Source organism: Cebus imitator, unplaced genomic scaffold (genome assembly GCF_001604975.1).
Source record: "Cebus imitator isolate Cc_AM_T3 unplaced genomic scaffold, Cebus_imitator-1.0 Scaffold51, whole genome shotgun sequence".
NCBI lineage: Eukaryota > Metazoa > Chordata > Mammalia > Primates > Cebidae > Cebus > Cebus imitator.
Window position 1 is genome coordinate 8369295 of NW_016107366.1, and position 16364 is coordinate 8385658.

The 16364-nt window shown below is 36.0% G+C and overlaps 1 protein-coding gene across 5 annotated transcripts in view; it reads right to left on the bottom strand.

Annotated features, from left to right (window-relative positions):
* Positions 1 to 16364, bottom strand: part of NCBP1 (nuclear cap binding protein subunit 1) — a 38894-nt gene that overhangs the window by 20402 nt on the left and 2128 nt on the right. Inside the window, exons 2-10 of one of the 5 annotated variants that reach the window (XM_017527847.1) lie at positions 11874 to 11962; positions 11018 to 11118; positions 8978 to 9134; positions 7118 to 7225; positions 6619 to 6740; positions 4450 to 4519; positions 3786 to 4001; positions 1415 to 1512; positions 365 to 428 (exon numbers count right to left, since the gene is read on the bottom strand). In XM_017527847.1, coding sequence (XP_017383336.1) covers positions 365 to 428; positions 1415 to 1512; positions 3786 to 4001; positions 4450 to 4519; positions 6619 to 6740; positions 7118 to 7225; positions 8978 to 9134; positions 11018 to 11118; positions 11874 to 11962 — 1025 coding nt within the window. Of the gene's footprint in view, positions 1 to 364; positions 429 to 1414; positions 1513 to 3785; positions 4002 to 4449; positions 4520 to 6618; positions 6741 to 7117; positions 7226 to 8977; positions 9135 to 10988; positions 11119 to 11873; positions 11963 to 16364 lie in introns of all 5 variants that reach the window. The other 4 variants (XM_037738239.1, XM_037738240.1, XM_017527848.2 and 1 more) reach the window with 4 other exon arrangements.

Sequence of the window (16364 nt, forward strand, 5' to 3'; positions counted from 1 at the left end):
AAAAAAAAAGATATGTGTCTAAAATGATAAAGTATTTAAGCCACTTATACGTCTGTTAAGTGGACAATGTATTGACAGAGCTAGAGGTAACTTACATTATCCATAACAACAATCTATGAATGAAGGCATACTATATAATAATTTATAGGCAACTCAAAATTTCATTTGGCTACTGGTTTCAGCCTTTTTTCTCTTTACTAACATGGCTAATATAGCATCAAAACTGACAGCAATTTCCTCACTCCTCTGTTAATTTTCAACGCCTGACAAGTAGCAAAAAATAAATAAGCCAAGAGTAGATTATACTTTAAAGCCAACAGAAAGATTCTGAAACTGAGAAACAAGCTCCACATGGAATGCATACCTCAACTATGTGGTAGTTCAAGGGGATCTTGTTCTTCCCTGGATAGCTCACTAACTGTGCAGCACTATAAAAAGTGTAATTTAAGTTTAATAAGTATACAAAGACACATGAAAAGTCAAATAAGCAGTTTCAAAAGCAATGTGTTTAGATAATAGCAAAGAAAAATCTTTTTTGAAATGTCCTAGATTTCAGTTACTTCATTTAACTATGGCATAAATTATTTTGTCTACCACAAGAAAAATCTTTAATGCATCCCAACTTTCTTGAAAGATCTAAGGAAGCACATTCAAATGTACTAACTTAAGGAAGTTTTAGGCCAGGTGCAGTGTGGCTCACGCTTGTAATTTCAGCACTTTGGGAGGCCGAGGCGGGGGGAATCACCTGAGGTTCGGAGTTCAAGATCAGCCTGACCAACATGGAAAAAACCCGTCTCTACTAAAAATACAAAATTAGCCAGGCATGGTGGCACATGCCTGTAATCCCAGCTACTCGGGAGACTGAGGCAGGAGAATGCTTAAACCTGGAAGGTGGAGGTTGCAGTGAGCCAAGATTGCGCCACTGCACTCCAGTCTGGGCAACAAGAGTGAAACTCCATTTCACAGAAAAAAAGAAGTTTTAACAGGGTAGATCACTCTCAAAATACTGTATTTTTTCTACCTTAAAATCTAAACCAAACTTTCCAAAGTTTAAGAAAATTTTATTTAAAAAAACATTCCAAAGCTTGGATGTCTAAATGCTAGAAAACAGAGCAAACCCATTGGTATCCAAACCCCAAAATAACTTGCCATTCAAGCTCTCCATAGCAGATGACAAATATCCACACCAAAAAACTGGCATTGTATGTTTATTACTATAAAGCACCTTGAAAAGTACTACATGAGGGTGAAGAGCCTCAAGAAAGTAAATCGTGTTTTTAGAAATTGGTCTTATCCAGACAGGGAGTTAGGAGAATAAGATTTTCTAACACTCTCAACATACACTTTGCTCTTACTGAATCATCAAAATTGCTGCTTTTTCTCCCTTTTAAAAGTACCATGAAAAGAATTTTACCAAGTCTTCCTTTCCTTCCAGTGGGACTTAATGATGCAGTGAAGATTCTCTTCTATTACAAATCTTTCCACTGAATGACTCCCTGGCATAACAGGACCCTGGAAAATAATCAAATGTGTACACATACAGGGCTAGGAAACAGATTCCTTTCTTTATTCAACAAATATTTGAGAGACTATTATGTTCCAGGCACTATACTGGGTGGTGAGGATTAAAGCTCTATATTTCAGTAAATTCCACTGTCATGTTCACTTATACCCCCAGAGTATCAGCTGTAGTGTTTCTTCTACTACATCTGATACCTACCACACAACCATTGCTCACTTTACACTCCAATTCTTATATGAAACAAACTAAATAATTTTGGGTATTACAAGCCTTACAGTTTATTTTTTAAACCAAGTAGATTATTTCCGTTAATATGGAGAGAGAGAAAATCCTATTCAAACACCATATAGCCATTAAAAAGTCATGCATGAATGGAAAGATGCCCATAATACACTGTCTAAGCTTAAAACATGTTTCCTACGTGGCATTGCTTATTTTATTCTTAAGTTATGGCATTATTTTATTCTTAAGCATATCCATAGCAAACAGGTTCAAAGAACAAAAAACAGACCTTTAATGGTGACTTTCAGATGATTTTAATCTTCTTTACAATTTCTATTTTTTTTTTAATAAACAACTTTTAAAAGGCCAGAACCACCAAAATCCTCTTCGTTTTGAGAGTAATAAGTATTTTATATATTTATACTCTTCCAGCAAGGGATGGATATGCACCTTACAGAGGTGATACCAATTAAATATAAATACAGGAGAAACAAATTTTGAGGTCCCATTCTAGTTTCCCTTGCATGAAAAAAATAATCACAAACATTAGCAGTCATAAATGTAAACCAGATTTTCAGTTAGATATACGTAACTAGATCATTACATAATTTCGACTTAAGTATTTGGTTACATATGGAACATAGCAAAGAGGGCCAGCAAGCTGCTAGTTTTGTATGTAACTGATTACCTGACAAATTTTTATTCTGAAATAGATTACATATATACTAAATTCCTACTGGTCATATGCACTTTACTACAGGACAGAAAAGAGAAGATAGGAGAAACTCAAATTTGACTTTAGGTGGTTATATTCATTTTTATGGCAATAGTTTTCAACTGGGGGCAATTTTGACCCATGGGGACATTTTACACTCTCTGGAGATATTTTTGGTTGTCACATCTAGCATGTCACAGTAGCATAGGAGAGTGCTACCGGCACCTGGACGGTAGAGGTCAGGTATACCACTGAGCATCTTACCCATACACAAAATAGTACCCAAAATGAAAATTATAAATATTCTTTATTGTATAATATACATTTGTAATAGTACAATGGCTGCTAGCAACTTGACTCTGAAATAATACGTATATTAAAAATGATAAAGTCAGCTTAGACTAACCTTTGGAATTTTTTAGTTAAAAACACTTTTAACATTTGTTTGTAAATAGCCATACAATATGAATAATCACAAGACAAGCTGTGTTGCCTAGAGATGGAGAATATCTAAAACTAGGTACTTTTCTTGAGAAACAACCTTATTAAGAATAATTATGGCCAGGTGCGGTGGCTCATGCCTGTAATCCCAGCACTTTGGGAAAACTTGGCGGGCAGATTGCTTGAGCCCAGGAGTTCAAGACCAGCCAAGGCAACATGGCGAAACTCCAACTCTACAAAAAATTAGCCAGGCGAGGTGATGCATGCCTGTGGTCCCGGCTACTCAGGAGGCTAAAGTGGAGGATCACTTGAGCACAGAAGGCGGAGGTTGCAGTGAGCTTAGATCTCACTTCTGCCTTTCAGTCTGGGCGACAGAATGAGGCTCCATTTCAAAAAAAAGAAAGAAAAATTGCTAGAATGACTGAGCATTCAACATGTGTCAGACACTGTTTTTGTGCTATGCATTTCACATGTTAATAATTTAAGCCTCATAATATGAGATATATACTACTATTATGAGATATATACTATTATTATTACCTTCAGGAAACAAAAGCACAGAGAGGCAAACAATTACCAAATGCACACAGCTAGTATTTGGCTAAACCAAGTTTAAAACACAAACAATGTAGCTCTCAAAACCTACATTCTTAGCCTGCAAACTGTGCTTGTCTCGCTAATCTATTTACACATGCCAAATATAATTTCTTGCATAATGAGGTGATATCATTCACTGAATTAAAAAGTTAACTTCATTGCTATTGACTTTCTTAGATAAAAAAACAACTCAAAATTAAAACATACTACAGGCATAATTTGAGCAGGATTAAACCACAAGCATAGTGCAACACAGATCGTATCTATGACTTTTAGTTGGTCACCTACCTCAGGATCATCTGTGTAATCAAACATTCTGAAGATGACCCTTGGCATTGGGTACACTGAATCTTCAGTGTGAGGAGGTGGTGTAAAAGGAGGCAGATTATGCTGCAGTGCTTCACACAGGATGCTGTCAAAGGCAAGATAAGGTCTTAGGATGTGCCGTTCCTGCCAGCGATCCTTTTTCAATTTCTGAATCTGGGCCCACAGGCAATCTAAATACTAAAGACAGATTAATTTTTAATCATTAATATAATTAACATTTTGACTAGACAAAATAAAAAAATTCGCTACCCTTGAAAATACAGGCTACAAAAGTAAGCTAACTTGTAATGTAAAATGGTACCAAAAAAGGTGCTAAGTTTTTGTTTTTATTTTAATTATTTTATAAAGTCTGTTTAGAATTGTCTGTTTTCACATTTTTCAAATTAAGCATTTAAATAAATATATGTCAACTCTGTAGTAGCTGGAATCCCACAGAACAAGGGAATATTTCAATTACATTCTATCATTTATTAAAAACCTACTGTATACCTAGAACTATGAGAAGGAGCTGACATGAAATGTGGGAACATAGCCAAGGGGTAAAATGGAATGGTCTGAGTATCTTACAGAGGTGGACTCTATTCAAGAGCTGTGTTTGTATCACAAGAGACTGAAATCAATTTACCTCTTCTTGTGGATGTGGTTTATCAGCAGTCCATACCTGTAACATGGGTACATGAGTCTTCTGGCGTCTTCTAAAGATAAAAGTGAAAATCTACATTTAGGCTTTTAAAAATATGAGATGCTCAGTCACCTTCACAGTTATTAAAATGCAAATTAAGGCAATAAAATAACATTTTGCCTACTGTAGTGGCAGATGTCAACTGTTTTGATAATGTACTGTGTGTCATCAAGACGCAGGTAAAGACACAGTGTCAAACATTGTTGACAAAGAGGTTAACTGGTATAATCTCTTTTAGAGAGTACAATCTCTTTGGAAGGTAATTTGACTAAATCTATCAAAGTTAAAATTGTTTAGAACCTTCAACCCAGCAATGCCATTTCTAAAAATTTATACCCCCATAAATGTATTTGCACATGTACACAAAGACATATACACAAAGATATTCACTGAAACATTGTTTATAATAGCAAAAGATTGAAAATAAGCTAAATGTCCACCAACAGGAGTGTAAAGAAATCATGGTACATTAGCCGAGTGTGGTGGCTCATGTCTGTAATCCCAGAACTTTGGGAGGAGGAGATGGGAGGGTCACCTGAGGTCGGGAGTTCCAGACCAGTGTGACCAACATGGAGAAATCCTGTCTCTACTAAAAACACAAAAATAATTAGCTGGGCCTGGTGGTGCATGTCTGTAATCCCAGCTGCTTGGGAGCTGAGGCAGGAGAATCTCTTGAACCTGGGAGGTGGAGATTGCAGAAAGTCAGGATCACACCACTGCACTACAGCCTGGGCAACAAGAGTAAAACTCCATCTCAAAAATAATAATAATAATAATGGTACATTAAAAAGTGAAATACCCTACAACTGTTAAAAAAGAATGAAGTAGAGCTCTGTATTTTTATGCAACAAATCCAAGTTACAGGAAGAAAGAAAAAGCAAATAAAGAACAGTGTATATATTGGAGTATCCATTGTATAAAAGAAGGAAGGATATGTATACACACACACAAGATTCTTAATTTTAAACTTCTTTTAACTTTACTTAGAACCAACTAAGTAGCTATTAACAGTTATCCAAAAAGGTACTCAAAAAAGAGAAAATGAAGGCTGGGTATGGTGGCTCACGCCTGTAATCCCAGTACTTTAGGAGGCCAAGGCAGGCAGATCACGAAGTCAAAAGACCGAGACCATCCTGGCTAACATGGTGAAACCCCATTTCTACTAAATATACAAAAATAAGCTGGGCATGGTGGCACGTGCCTGTAGTCCCAGCTACTCTGGAGGCTGAAACAGGAGAATCACCTGACCTGGGAGGCAGAGGCTGCAGTGAGCCAAGATCATGCCACTGCATTCCAGCCTGGTGACAGAGCAAGACTCCATTTCAAAAAAAAAAAAAAAAAAAAAAAAAAAAAAAAAAATAAAAAAAAAAAAAAAAAAAAAAAAAAGAGAGAAAATGAAACTTAACAACAAAATCCATCTGTAAAAACTTAAGGGCCACATGACCATTACCATGTTGCTGGATAATTAAGCATAAATTTACGAAAAAGTCTTCTTATTATTACTGTACCTAACAATATAAACCAAGCTTTTACATTGGCTTGGGAGAGATGGGTAATGAGAAGACAAGTAACTATTTTAATTGAAATGTGCCATATTACTTAAGAAGTACTGCCTGGATGAAGGACCATTGTTTTAAGAATTTGGTTTATGATTAATTTACATGAAATATATTGTATGTGCTAGGACAGTGGTTCTCTACTTGTGAAATGTATTAATAATACAGATGTCCAAACCTCTCCCTCAAACTGCATAATTTATTAGGTCTGGGGGTTGGAGTCTGAGTACTTTAAGTACCACAGGTAGTTCTTATCCACACTAATATCTGAGGAACTATTGTACTAGGGTGTTTTTTAATAAACATAAAGCAGCTTAAAAGAAGCTACATTACCAACTGTCCTTTGCACCGGCAAAAGTAAGCAAATATATTTGACTACTTTGAGGTCCCAGTGAGCTAAAACGGTAGGACAATAGGATTGCCTAGAAAATACCTTCAGAAACTCTACAGCTTTATTTTTGAGAAACTCAAATAACATCACTGATAGATAAAATATAAAACTTAATTAGATATCCTTTACCTAAGCAACAAAGAGTACTATGAGCTGTGCCCTTACTTAAGATAGCTTTCAGTGTTGGCAAAGATGCGGTCCATCTCTGCATCTTTCTTTTCGTACAACTCCTTTCCAACCCAGGGCAAAGATGACAGAAATGCATACACATACCAATCTCGCCGCACCTAAAGGATTTTTAAAAAGTTAAAGTTTAAAATATGCTTTAATTATATTCATTCACATTTTATTTATTCTTGAATGAAATCCTATGGAAACTAATAGGACTTAAGACATCTGGTTTATACAGAGCATTTCTAGGTATATTAGTTCTAATCTTACTAGATAGCATCATTTAAATTAACATACAGAAATCATGAGAACCCACCAGTGTGCCAGTCAACTTAATTTATAGATATTAAGAACTTAAAGTGTGATAGTCTGCTGTTATCTTTTCTTTATTGCTAATGGGTTATCAGTGAAAAATTCCTGGTACTGTATGAAGTACCAGGATTCAGCAACCCCTCAAGAACCCTTCAAGATTCAGCATGAGGGGTTCTCTTACCTGAGGCACATCTTCTTCCTGAGTTACACTTACAAAATTTTCAAACATAGCAACCATTGATGGGGCAGCAATCACGTGACAATTCACAAGATCAGATAAAAAACGAACCTGTTGGGGCAAACAATTTCTGCTATTAAATCTAAATGTTCTTTGTAATAATTACAAAATAAGCAATCTTGTAGAGCCTGAACTACTGGTCTGAAAAACTATAGCCCAAGGGCTGGATCTAGCCCACTATCTGTTTTTCTGCATACGTGGGATCTAAGAATGGTTTCTGCATTCTTAAATGCTTGAAAAAAAAAATCAAGACTATGACACATACAAATTACATGAAATTCGAGTGCCCAGAAGTAAACTTTTATTGGAACAGCCATGCTCATTCACTTACATATTGTCTATGGTTGCTTTTGTGCTACAATGGCAGAATTTAGAGGTTGTAACAAAGACTGTATTAAAGGACAGCAATCTGAGTTCATAGGTTTCTATGCTCTACTACATTAAGAATCTAGACTGTAAAAGATTCTAGCTACTTCAACCTAATCTCCTTTTCTGTTTGGCTGAGAATAATTTTCACTGAATTACAGACATGGAAATTACAGAAGAGATATATATTGGGTATGCTTAGTGTGCTATTGTTAAACACTACTAAAAGTCACTGTCAAGGGACCCATTCTAGTGGAATAAGCAAAATCTCAATAAGAAGGGATGACTCCTGCACTAAAAGGCAAATTAAAACTTTTCTAAGAACAGTGACAAAGGCATTTGGGGAAAGCATCATAAAAGAGGTAACAATTAGGCTAGGTCATACAGGACCACCAACGGTCCTAAGTAGTGAGCAAGGAGGGCATTGTAGACATAGAGGTTCAAAAACAAGGTGCATACACATGGCAATGTGTATGCAAGTTATTTGACATTGCTGGAGAGTGTATGGGAGACAAGAATAGAGAAACAGACTGGGGAAGCCCTAAACGATCAGGCTAAAGAGTCTGGACTTTAATCCTATAGCCTGATGGGTGTCCAAACTTTTTTGTCAGTAAAAAAGAATGTGATCACTTATCTTCAACACATATGTATTTATTTATGACATACACTGGATCACCATTAATCTATGTCTTAAGTATTAGTAAGGCTTAATTTCATTTCCACTTAAGATAAATAAGAGTTCTTAGTATTTACTTCCTGCAACCCAAGCAATCATCTTATGCACCAGGTTTTTAAGACCATTCACTGCAGATAATGAGAAGGAACTAAGGTTTTTTAAACCAGTAACCAACATGCGCAGAGCCTAGTTATAGGAAGACCAGTCTGGTGCACTGTAGAACACAAAGTGAAAGGCAGAGAATCTAGATGCAAAAAGATCAGTTAAGAGGCTATTAAGAACATATGGAAGAAGGCACAAACTAAGCTAGAGGCTCTGGAGACCAAGACAGGACAGACTTGAGAGAAATTTGGGAGACAGAATTGATGGGGACTGGGAACACCTATGGTACAAGAGGACAAAGGAAAGAAAAAAATTAATGCTCAGCTTTCTAGATGGGTTATTCAGTACGCAGTGGCCACTGTATGAGCTGGGGAGAGGTCAGAAAAAAGGAAGTATGAATGATGCTTTAATTTGGGCACTTCCTGGTAAGGTATCTGAAGGCTATGCAGTTAGTATCTGGAATACTGGACTGGAGCTCAGGAGAAAGGATGAAGTTGGAGGTACTGTTATAGATTTGGGGGTATCATTAAAATAAAGGTGGTTTATGAAGCTATGAAAGTGAATGAGAATGCTTCAGGAGAGCATGTTAAATTTGGTTGTTGCTCACCTTTTCCCTCTATCCCAACAGTAAGCCATAACATACCAACAAACTAACTTACCAAATATACGGCTTCATTATAATTGTTTGCTTTCAATGATTCTTTAAGTTGACGAATCATGGCTTCTACAAATTCTCCGCCAAAGTTGTAATTCCTGGCATTCAGTAGTCCAACTAATGTTGTATAAATTGTCAACTTCTCAGGTAACAGACGTGCACTGATTTGAGAACCCAGTATAACAAAAAAAACCCCCAAAACAAGGGCGTTATGTTAAGTTGCTGAATTTTATGTGAATCTTTTTATCTTTCCACTAACTTGGAACAGGATAACTTTTAGCTATGTCTTTAAAACTTCTTCAGAAAAAGCATGTCATTGAGAAATGTTACAGATGTAGCTCTGTAATTTTTCATTTTAATTCATTAGTTAATCTAAAGAGTTAAGAAAGTAAATCGTTTAATTGTGAAGTTATCATACTGAAATAAATAAAACTATGGCTACACCAGTTTTTCTTCAAGTGTGTTTAGTGGAACTGAATAGGATTTCCACAGAACATGGTTTCCATGGTAAAATGTCTCAGAAATCCTGGGTGAAACAAGCCTCTTTAATGCAGAGTCATTAACAGGGGTGTGTGTGGGGGGAAGCACTCAGTTTCTAAACTTAGCTAACCAAATGTCATGGAACTAGAATCCTACTTTGAGAAACACTATTCTAGTTGCTTGGAAAAGATGCACAATTAAAACGAGTTTCTTCTAAGTTCCTACCAGTTTAATTACTGAATTTTTAAAAAACGTACTCTGATATAGTTAACATTTGTCTACATCTCAGTTGCTTACTCCAAGTGTGTTGAGTTCATTCAAGTTATTTGAAAAGTATGGGAAAGGATTACAATAATAACCCTTTAGAAAAAGCAGTTTTTCCTAATTTAGGCAGGCTTTAGAATTAGCTCTTTAAAAAATAAATAAATAAATAAATAAAATAAAAAGCAAGTAAGAAATCATGATCATTCAGTGGGGAAGAGATTCTCTGACTTTTTGTTTTCCTCAAGTACCTAGCAGAACATGAGGGACAATTTAGGTCTTCCAAACAATACATGTGATGATGGTAACCGTGCTTCCTGAAACTCTCTCAAAACCAAAAATTAAAAAAGAACACTATGAAGCAATACAAGTTCAGCCTTAAACACGGCTTCCAACAGAGTTTAGGCATAAATACACCTCCATTTTAAAAAAGGCTTTCAGAAGATTTCCTTAGTAGTTTCTTAAAGTTACCTTCACTTGATCTAAACTAAAAGACTAAGAAGCGATAAACATCATTTTCGTCATTTAAAAACACCTCATACAATTTCATGAAATTACAAAGACTTCCATTTATCCAGAGGGTATGCCTATTAATAGTGGCTTCAAAAGCATCTTCAGTTTTCCAAGAAGGGCTATTACTTGAGTTACCAACTCCCAAATTTGGTACTACGAATTTTAAAACCTAAGTAAAACTCTATTTTATACATTTAAATGTATGTGCTTAAAAAATATATGTATCTGAATGAGAGAGTATTCTCTCTATAAAGTCAACTAAGGCTGTTGCGGTGGCTCATGCCTGTAATCCCAGCACTCTGGGGGGCTGAGGCAGGTGGATCACAAGGTCAGGAGTTTGAGACCAGCTTGGCCAATATGGTGAAACCCCGTCTCTACTAAAAATACAAAAATTAGCTAGGCGTGGTGGCACATGCCTGTAATCCCAGCTACTCAGGAGGCTGAGGCAGGAGAATTGCTTGAATCCGGCAGGTGGAGGTTGCAGTGAGCTGAGACTGCACCACCGCACTCCAGCCTGGTGACAGACATTCTGTCTCCAAAAAAAAAAAGTCAACTAAAGTGATTTTAAGGTTCTAAGAAACGACACATAAAGAAAATACTCAATTTTAGTTTTATCCCTAAGAAAAAGAGTTCACTATAGGGCCAAAGGTTGGCTCATTTGTAGAAATTTCCCCATAGAAGGAAAGCCAAGGGCATAGAGGACATAAACATATATTTTGAACATTTCCGAAAGCATTTAAGAGTAGATAATACATTATCACCTGGATTCACAAATCTTTTGCATACATACACTGTACAAAGAAGCCTTAAGATCTTGCTCTTGTAGTTAGGAAGATCAGCTTCCAAAACCCCAGCCAAGCCTTCTAGGTTGCTCTCCAAAGAGCAGGCACTCTGTAGAGGACATCACATTAAATATCTGTCAAGTACTCAGCAATATAAATTTATTTTTGAAACTCTATTTAAATGCAAATATATATATGTGTGTGTGTGTGTGTGTGTATATATATATATATATATAAATACTTTAAATCTTTGTAAAATAATTACCAATCTGTCCTTTTAATTGCTATTTTAGTGAACCAAAATAAAATTTTCTATATGATCATTAAAAAAGTTAAAGTCTTACATGCATACAGAGCTATAATGGGTTTAGTATAAATCAATTCAGATACTTATTGCTCTTTAGAAATCCATGAAAAGTCGATGAGTGAAATTTAAAAACAAAGCAGTCTATGACAGAATAAGTATTAGAAATGGGAGGACATTTTACCTCTTTTACTAATTTACTCTTACTCTGAACAAATTACCTCAAGTATTCAGGGCTCATTTAGTTCATGTATAAATTAAGGGGTCTATATCCTAGGTCCCTTCCAACGCTCATCTTCTATGAAAATTATTAATTACTAAATTACTAAAAATGATCAATTATCTGCATCCCAGGGGCTTCAACATTCATTCAATTTGGGCTATAGATGTATGGTAATAACAGCTTTGCCAAAACATACTTCGTTTTCAGCATCAAAAATTAATCAAAGCACAGTCAACCACATTCTTTTTATTTTGTCTTCTACTTACTCATCTGATTTTTTCTTTTTGTCAACCACATTCTTAACTCCATCACAGCCTATGCCTATTGTGTGACGTACCTTTTCTCCTACTTTGCATATTAAAGATTCCAAATGATCTTCAGTTTCATTTGCATCAGAGGTCTTTCTCCTTTTGTGAGGCTGCCCACCTATTTCAGCAACATAAAAAACTAACATTACGTGATAAATCTGTTATCACAAATTTTATTTAACCTTTTAAGGTTCTAATCTCTTTTCTACCAGGACTTATTTATTCATTTATTTATTTTTTTACAGAGTTAGAAGCTCTTTACAGACCCTCCATTTCTCAAACTAAGCTAACAGCCTCCATTCCCAGAGCCACTACATACAATAACTCCAGGAGGCATTATTTATGTTAAATTTTGTGTGAATGGTGCCCACGGAGCTATACAGTCAGCGGCCCTGTGCATTTCTGTGGACAGGCTGGGAAGCTGCCAACATGTTAAACACTAGGAGTTAGTACAACACTCATGTACTGCTACTCCCATTTTAACTTGAGTTGTTTACTGATCCTCAGTTGCTTGTTCTGGAACCTGCTAGTACCAGTAGTATTCATTAATAATGTAATTATTATGTAAATGACAAAATAAGGGTGCAAAACCAAGTTGAATGCTTTGGAAAGACTTGATCAGGGAAAAAAAAGCTGTTATAAAAGCTATAAAGAAGAAAGCTTCAAAAAATGGGAAAAAGGAGCATAAAACATTAGGATTTCTCACTTGCTTCATATGTTTCTAAGCGCTTATCTCAAGTCTTCAATTAACAGTTTCAGTTTTACATACCATGCAGCATGAGGGTACACTTTATCCTAAATAATGGGAATGACAGTATATATAAATTCAAAGAAACCTGAGCGCTTTATCAAATAATTGGTGGAAAAAAAGTACGTTTGACAATTCCTGCTTAACTAGCTTTTATTAACTGAATTACTGACACTGATTTAAAAATCGTATCATTCGAATATTAATACACATTTTTAAAAATCTACCATTCTAAAATTACCAAGCATCTGTCCTTTTGATTGCTAAACAATTCAAGTTGAATGAAGCTGTGCTAAAAATTAACCTCAAACACCTGTCTATTGTTAAGACCCTTGATCTCTTATCATTTTGTTTAAATCCTTAACACGCTCACCTAAGTCCTTTTGTGGAATATGTTAGGCTTAAAAAATTTAAATGATAGTGTTAAATATGGAGCCTGATGCTGCTGCTAAACAATTCTGAGTAGTCTAATTCAATTTTCAACTTCCACTGATTCAATTATTTGGTCGGCATATGGGTAAAAAAGCCAGAGTCTGTAACTGTGCTGGGAATTTGTATCAAAAATGAAAATCTGCAGCTGGATATAGGGTTACACAGTAGCAAGTTATGTAACTTCAATCTTCTTCAGACCTGAACAGCCAAAGGAATTAAATTATTTTTACAAAGTTCATAATCACTTACTTGCCTGTGGAACACTTGGCTTGAAATGCATGGTGCTTCTCATAAAACACAGCACCTGGCTATTCTAAGCTTGGAATGTTAATCTATCCAATGACTGAAATGATCTTCAGATATCATATGAACTGAAGCTGAATAAAACAAATCTATTACTATCCACATAGGATCTGAGGGGGTCGTTATAAAGGTTACAGGGTAAGGCACTCTGTGCTTCAACTTCCCAACCCATTAATTACCATTATAACCTGACTGAATGACCACTGACCATAATTTTGAAGGAATAATGCCACAAAAAGTATGATATGCATGCAGTGTGAAAGCTGAGATGTATTTATTTCTGGAGATATCTGCCTGTGTAAAGTTGCAGACATGTGCGGCACAGAGGTTCAGGGACCTTGATTCTTAAGTATACATCAAATCTAAGTCATAGGAACCATCGAGGTTCCATCACCCAAAGTGCCAACTTTCACAAAAAGGTCTTTTATTTCCAGGATTCATTTATTGAAAACACAATGCATAATTGACATATTTATACAAGCTGCCAGCCTGGACATTAAAATAGCCTTCTTCTAGAGCATTAGCTCTCAACAGGGTGTAGATTTTGCCCTTACTGGTCATCTGGCAATCCTTGGAGACATTTTTGGTAGTCACAACTAGGGGAAGCAGCTGGCATCTAGTGGGTAGGGGCCAGGGATGCTGCTAAATATCCCACGTTGCATAGGGCATCTCCCAAAACAAATAGTCTGGCCAAGAATGTCAATAGTGCTGATGTTGAGAAACCATATTCTAGAAAGCAGAGTTCTTCAGAACCAAATTCAGTGAGGTTGGGAGAATGCAGATGCTGAAAAACTAGCTGAATGAGAAGTTACTTTTCTTGTTTTTTCAATCTTATACACACTGCTCCCTTCTTTCCAGCTCATCTGTTTTGCCAACCCTTTATTCCAGCTCTACAGTCCTCCTAACTTAACTTTCCAGATGGCTTGTTGTAGTTTAGAATCATACCACAGCCTTTAAAGCAACGCTCCAAGTCCCTGTTAAAAGCTTGAAAAGAGGAAAATAATGCTGCGGGAAGAGAAGGTATGATTTGAGAAAAAAAAAAAACTAGAAAATACAGGTACACAGTCACATCTCTGAACTGCAAACCTCTCTTCATTTTGGCTAAATTAAAGGATAAAATTTGTCTGGAGAACGGAAGGAGGCAGAAAGTATTAAGAGGTAAGATATGTTCCACTCTCACCTGATAGCTGAGAGAATATAAAGGGGGGAAAACTACAGACACAACCTGAACTTAGGAACAGAAACATGATATTGAACTCAGAAGAGAACCTGGGTAAGGGAACAAGGAAATGAAATAAAACAATATGAATACAATTTTGGGAATTAGCTCAATGTTTTCATGTACCCTGAAGAAAACATATCTATGGTAGTTCCCAAAGCAAGAACAGACTTTTTATTAAAATTTAACTATGTCAAAGTTTTAAATTGTAAAGATATACATTACCATTTCACTCTGGAAGATTTGGCTAGTATAAAGAAGCATGTATAAAATCCATCTGAAAGGATCTTAATAAACCAAATAAATTTTCCCTACATAAGGCAATCCTAATTTTAAAAGAGTACACTGTAGATGTTGAGTCTTTATAATATCTCTACAAGATGTGACCCTCTGCTATCTCTATAATCTTATCTCCTACAACTTACCCCTCATTCACTATGCTCCAGCATCACTGGCCTCCCTGCTGTTCTGTGAACATGACAGGAACGCTATAGCTTTAGGGCGTTTGCACCAATGGTTCCCTTTGTTTGGATCACTGCTCTTCCCCATACAGCTATATGGCTGCTACCTTACCTCCTGCAAGTCTTTGATCAAATGCCATTCACACTAAGGCCTTCTCTACCCAACCTACATAAAACAGTAACTTCTCCCTCACAGAAATCTCTACCCTGTTTACCTGGTATTACTTTTCTCCATAGCATCTGTCACTATACAGTATACTTGACTGTCTTCTCTCTACTCTAGAGGGGAGGCTCTATCTTTATATTGTCCATGGCTGTATTGCAAGTAATTAGGACAGGGCTTGGCAGTTAAGCATTTGTTGAATAAATGATTTTATACATATATATTATATATATATATATACACACGACTTTCCATATGCTTGACTCTATAATGTATATTATATGCAATGATATATATATGTAAAATATACTATAAAGTATATATTGTATATAAATTTATATGTAATACATAAATATATTACATATTCTATTATAATATATTACATATATACACTCTCTATAAATAGAGTCAAGCATATGGAAAGTCAGCAGTGATAGACAGGAGCTGACAATTATCCAGGAATGCTCAGATGCATCTATTTAATTCTGACTAGCCTATTACAAAATAGCCTTCTATAATACTTAAGCTTCTAAGATTTCTTATTTTTTAGAAAATAGATGTTTAACTAAAAGGAAAGCATCCAAATTATCTGATTCAGATCACTGTGTAGGGTAAACTCCAGCTGACTGTTAACCAAATTGTGGCAATTTACAAAAATTTCAGATTTGCTGTGTTATCAAATATGAACTGTATCTGCCTCTCCCATACGAAAATACTCACCACATTAACCTTTGCTTAATGAATGCCTTGTTTTGCTTATTTGTCTTACTCTGAGGTTGTCTGGCAAGACACAAATGGACAGTGACTTAGCTGCCAGCTGGTGTTAAAAAGAAGCCAACTCCAAGAAAGTTATGTAAGTCTCCCAATAACCAAAGCAAAAGTTATTTTTCTACATATTTGCATTCCAATTCTCTAGGATGCCCGAAAGTGACATTTCCTCTCTCCTTAGGGATTCCCGATAAGGGAGAAAAAGCATAACAACAAAGAAAATGGAAAGGACAAAAGATTCAAGTTATCCAACCCCCAAGTAGTGACTTGGGAAACATATTCGCTTTTGATTAATCAATAACAAAGCATATGAAAATTGTATTTTCGGTGGGCGCAGTAGCTCACATCTGTAACCCCAGCACTTTGGGAAGCCAAGGCGGGTGGATCGCCCTGAGTTCAGGAGTTGAAGACCAGCCTGGGCAACGC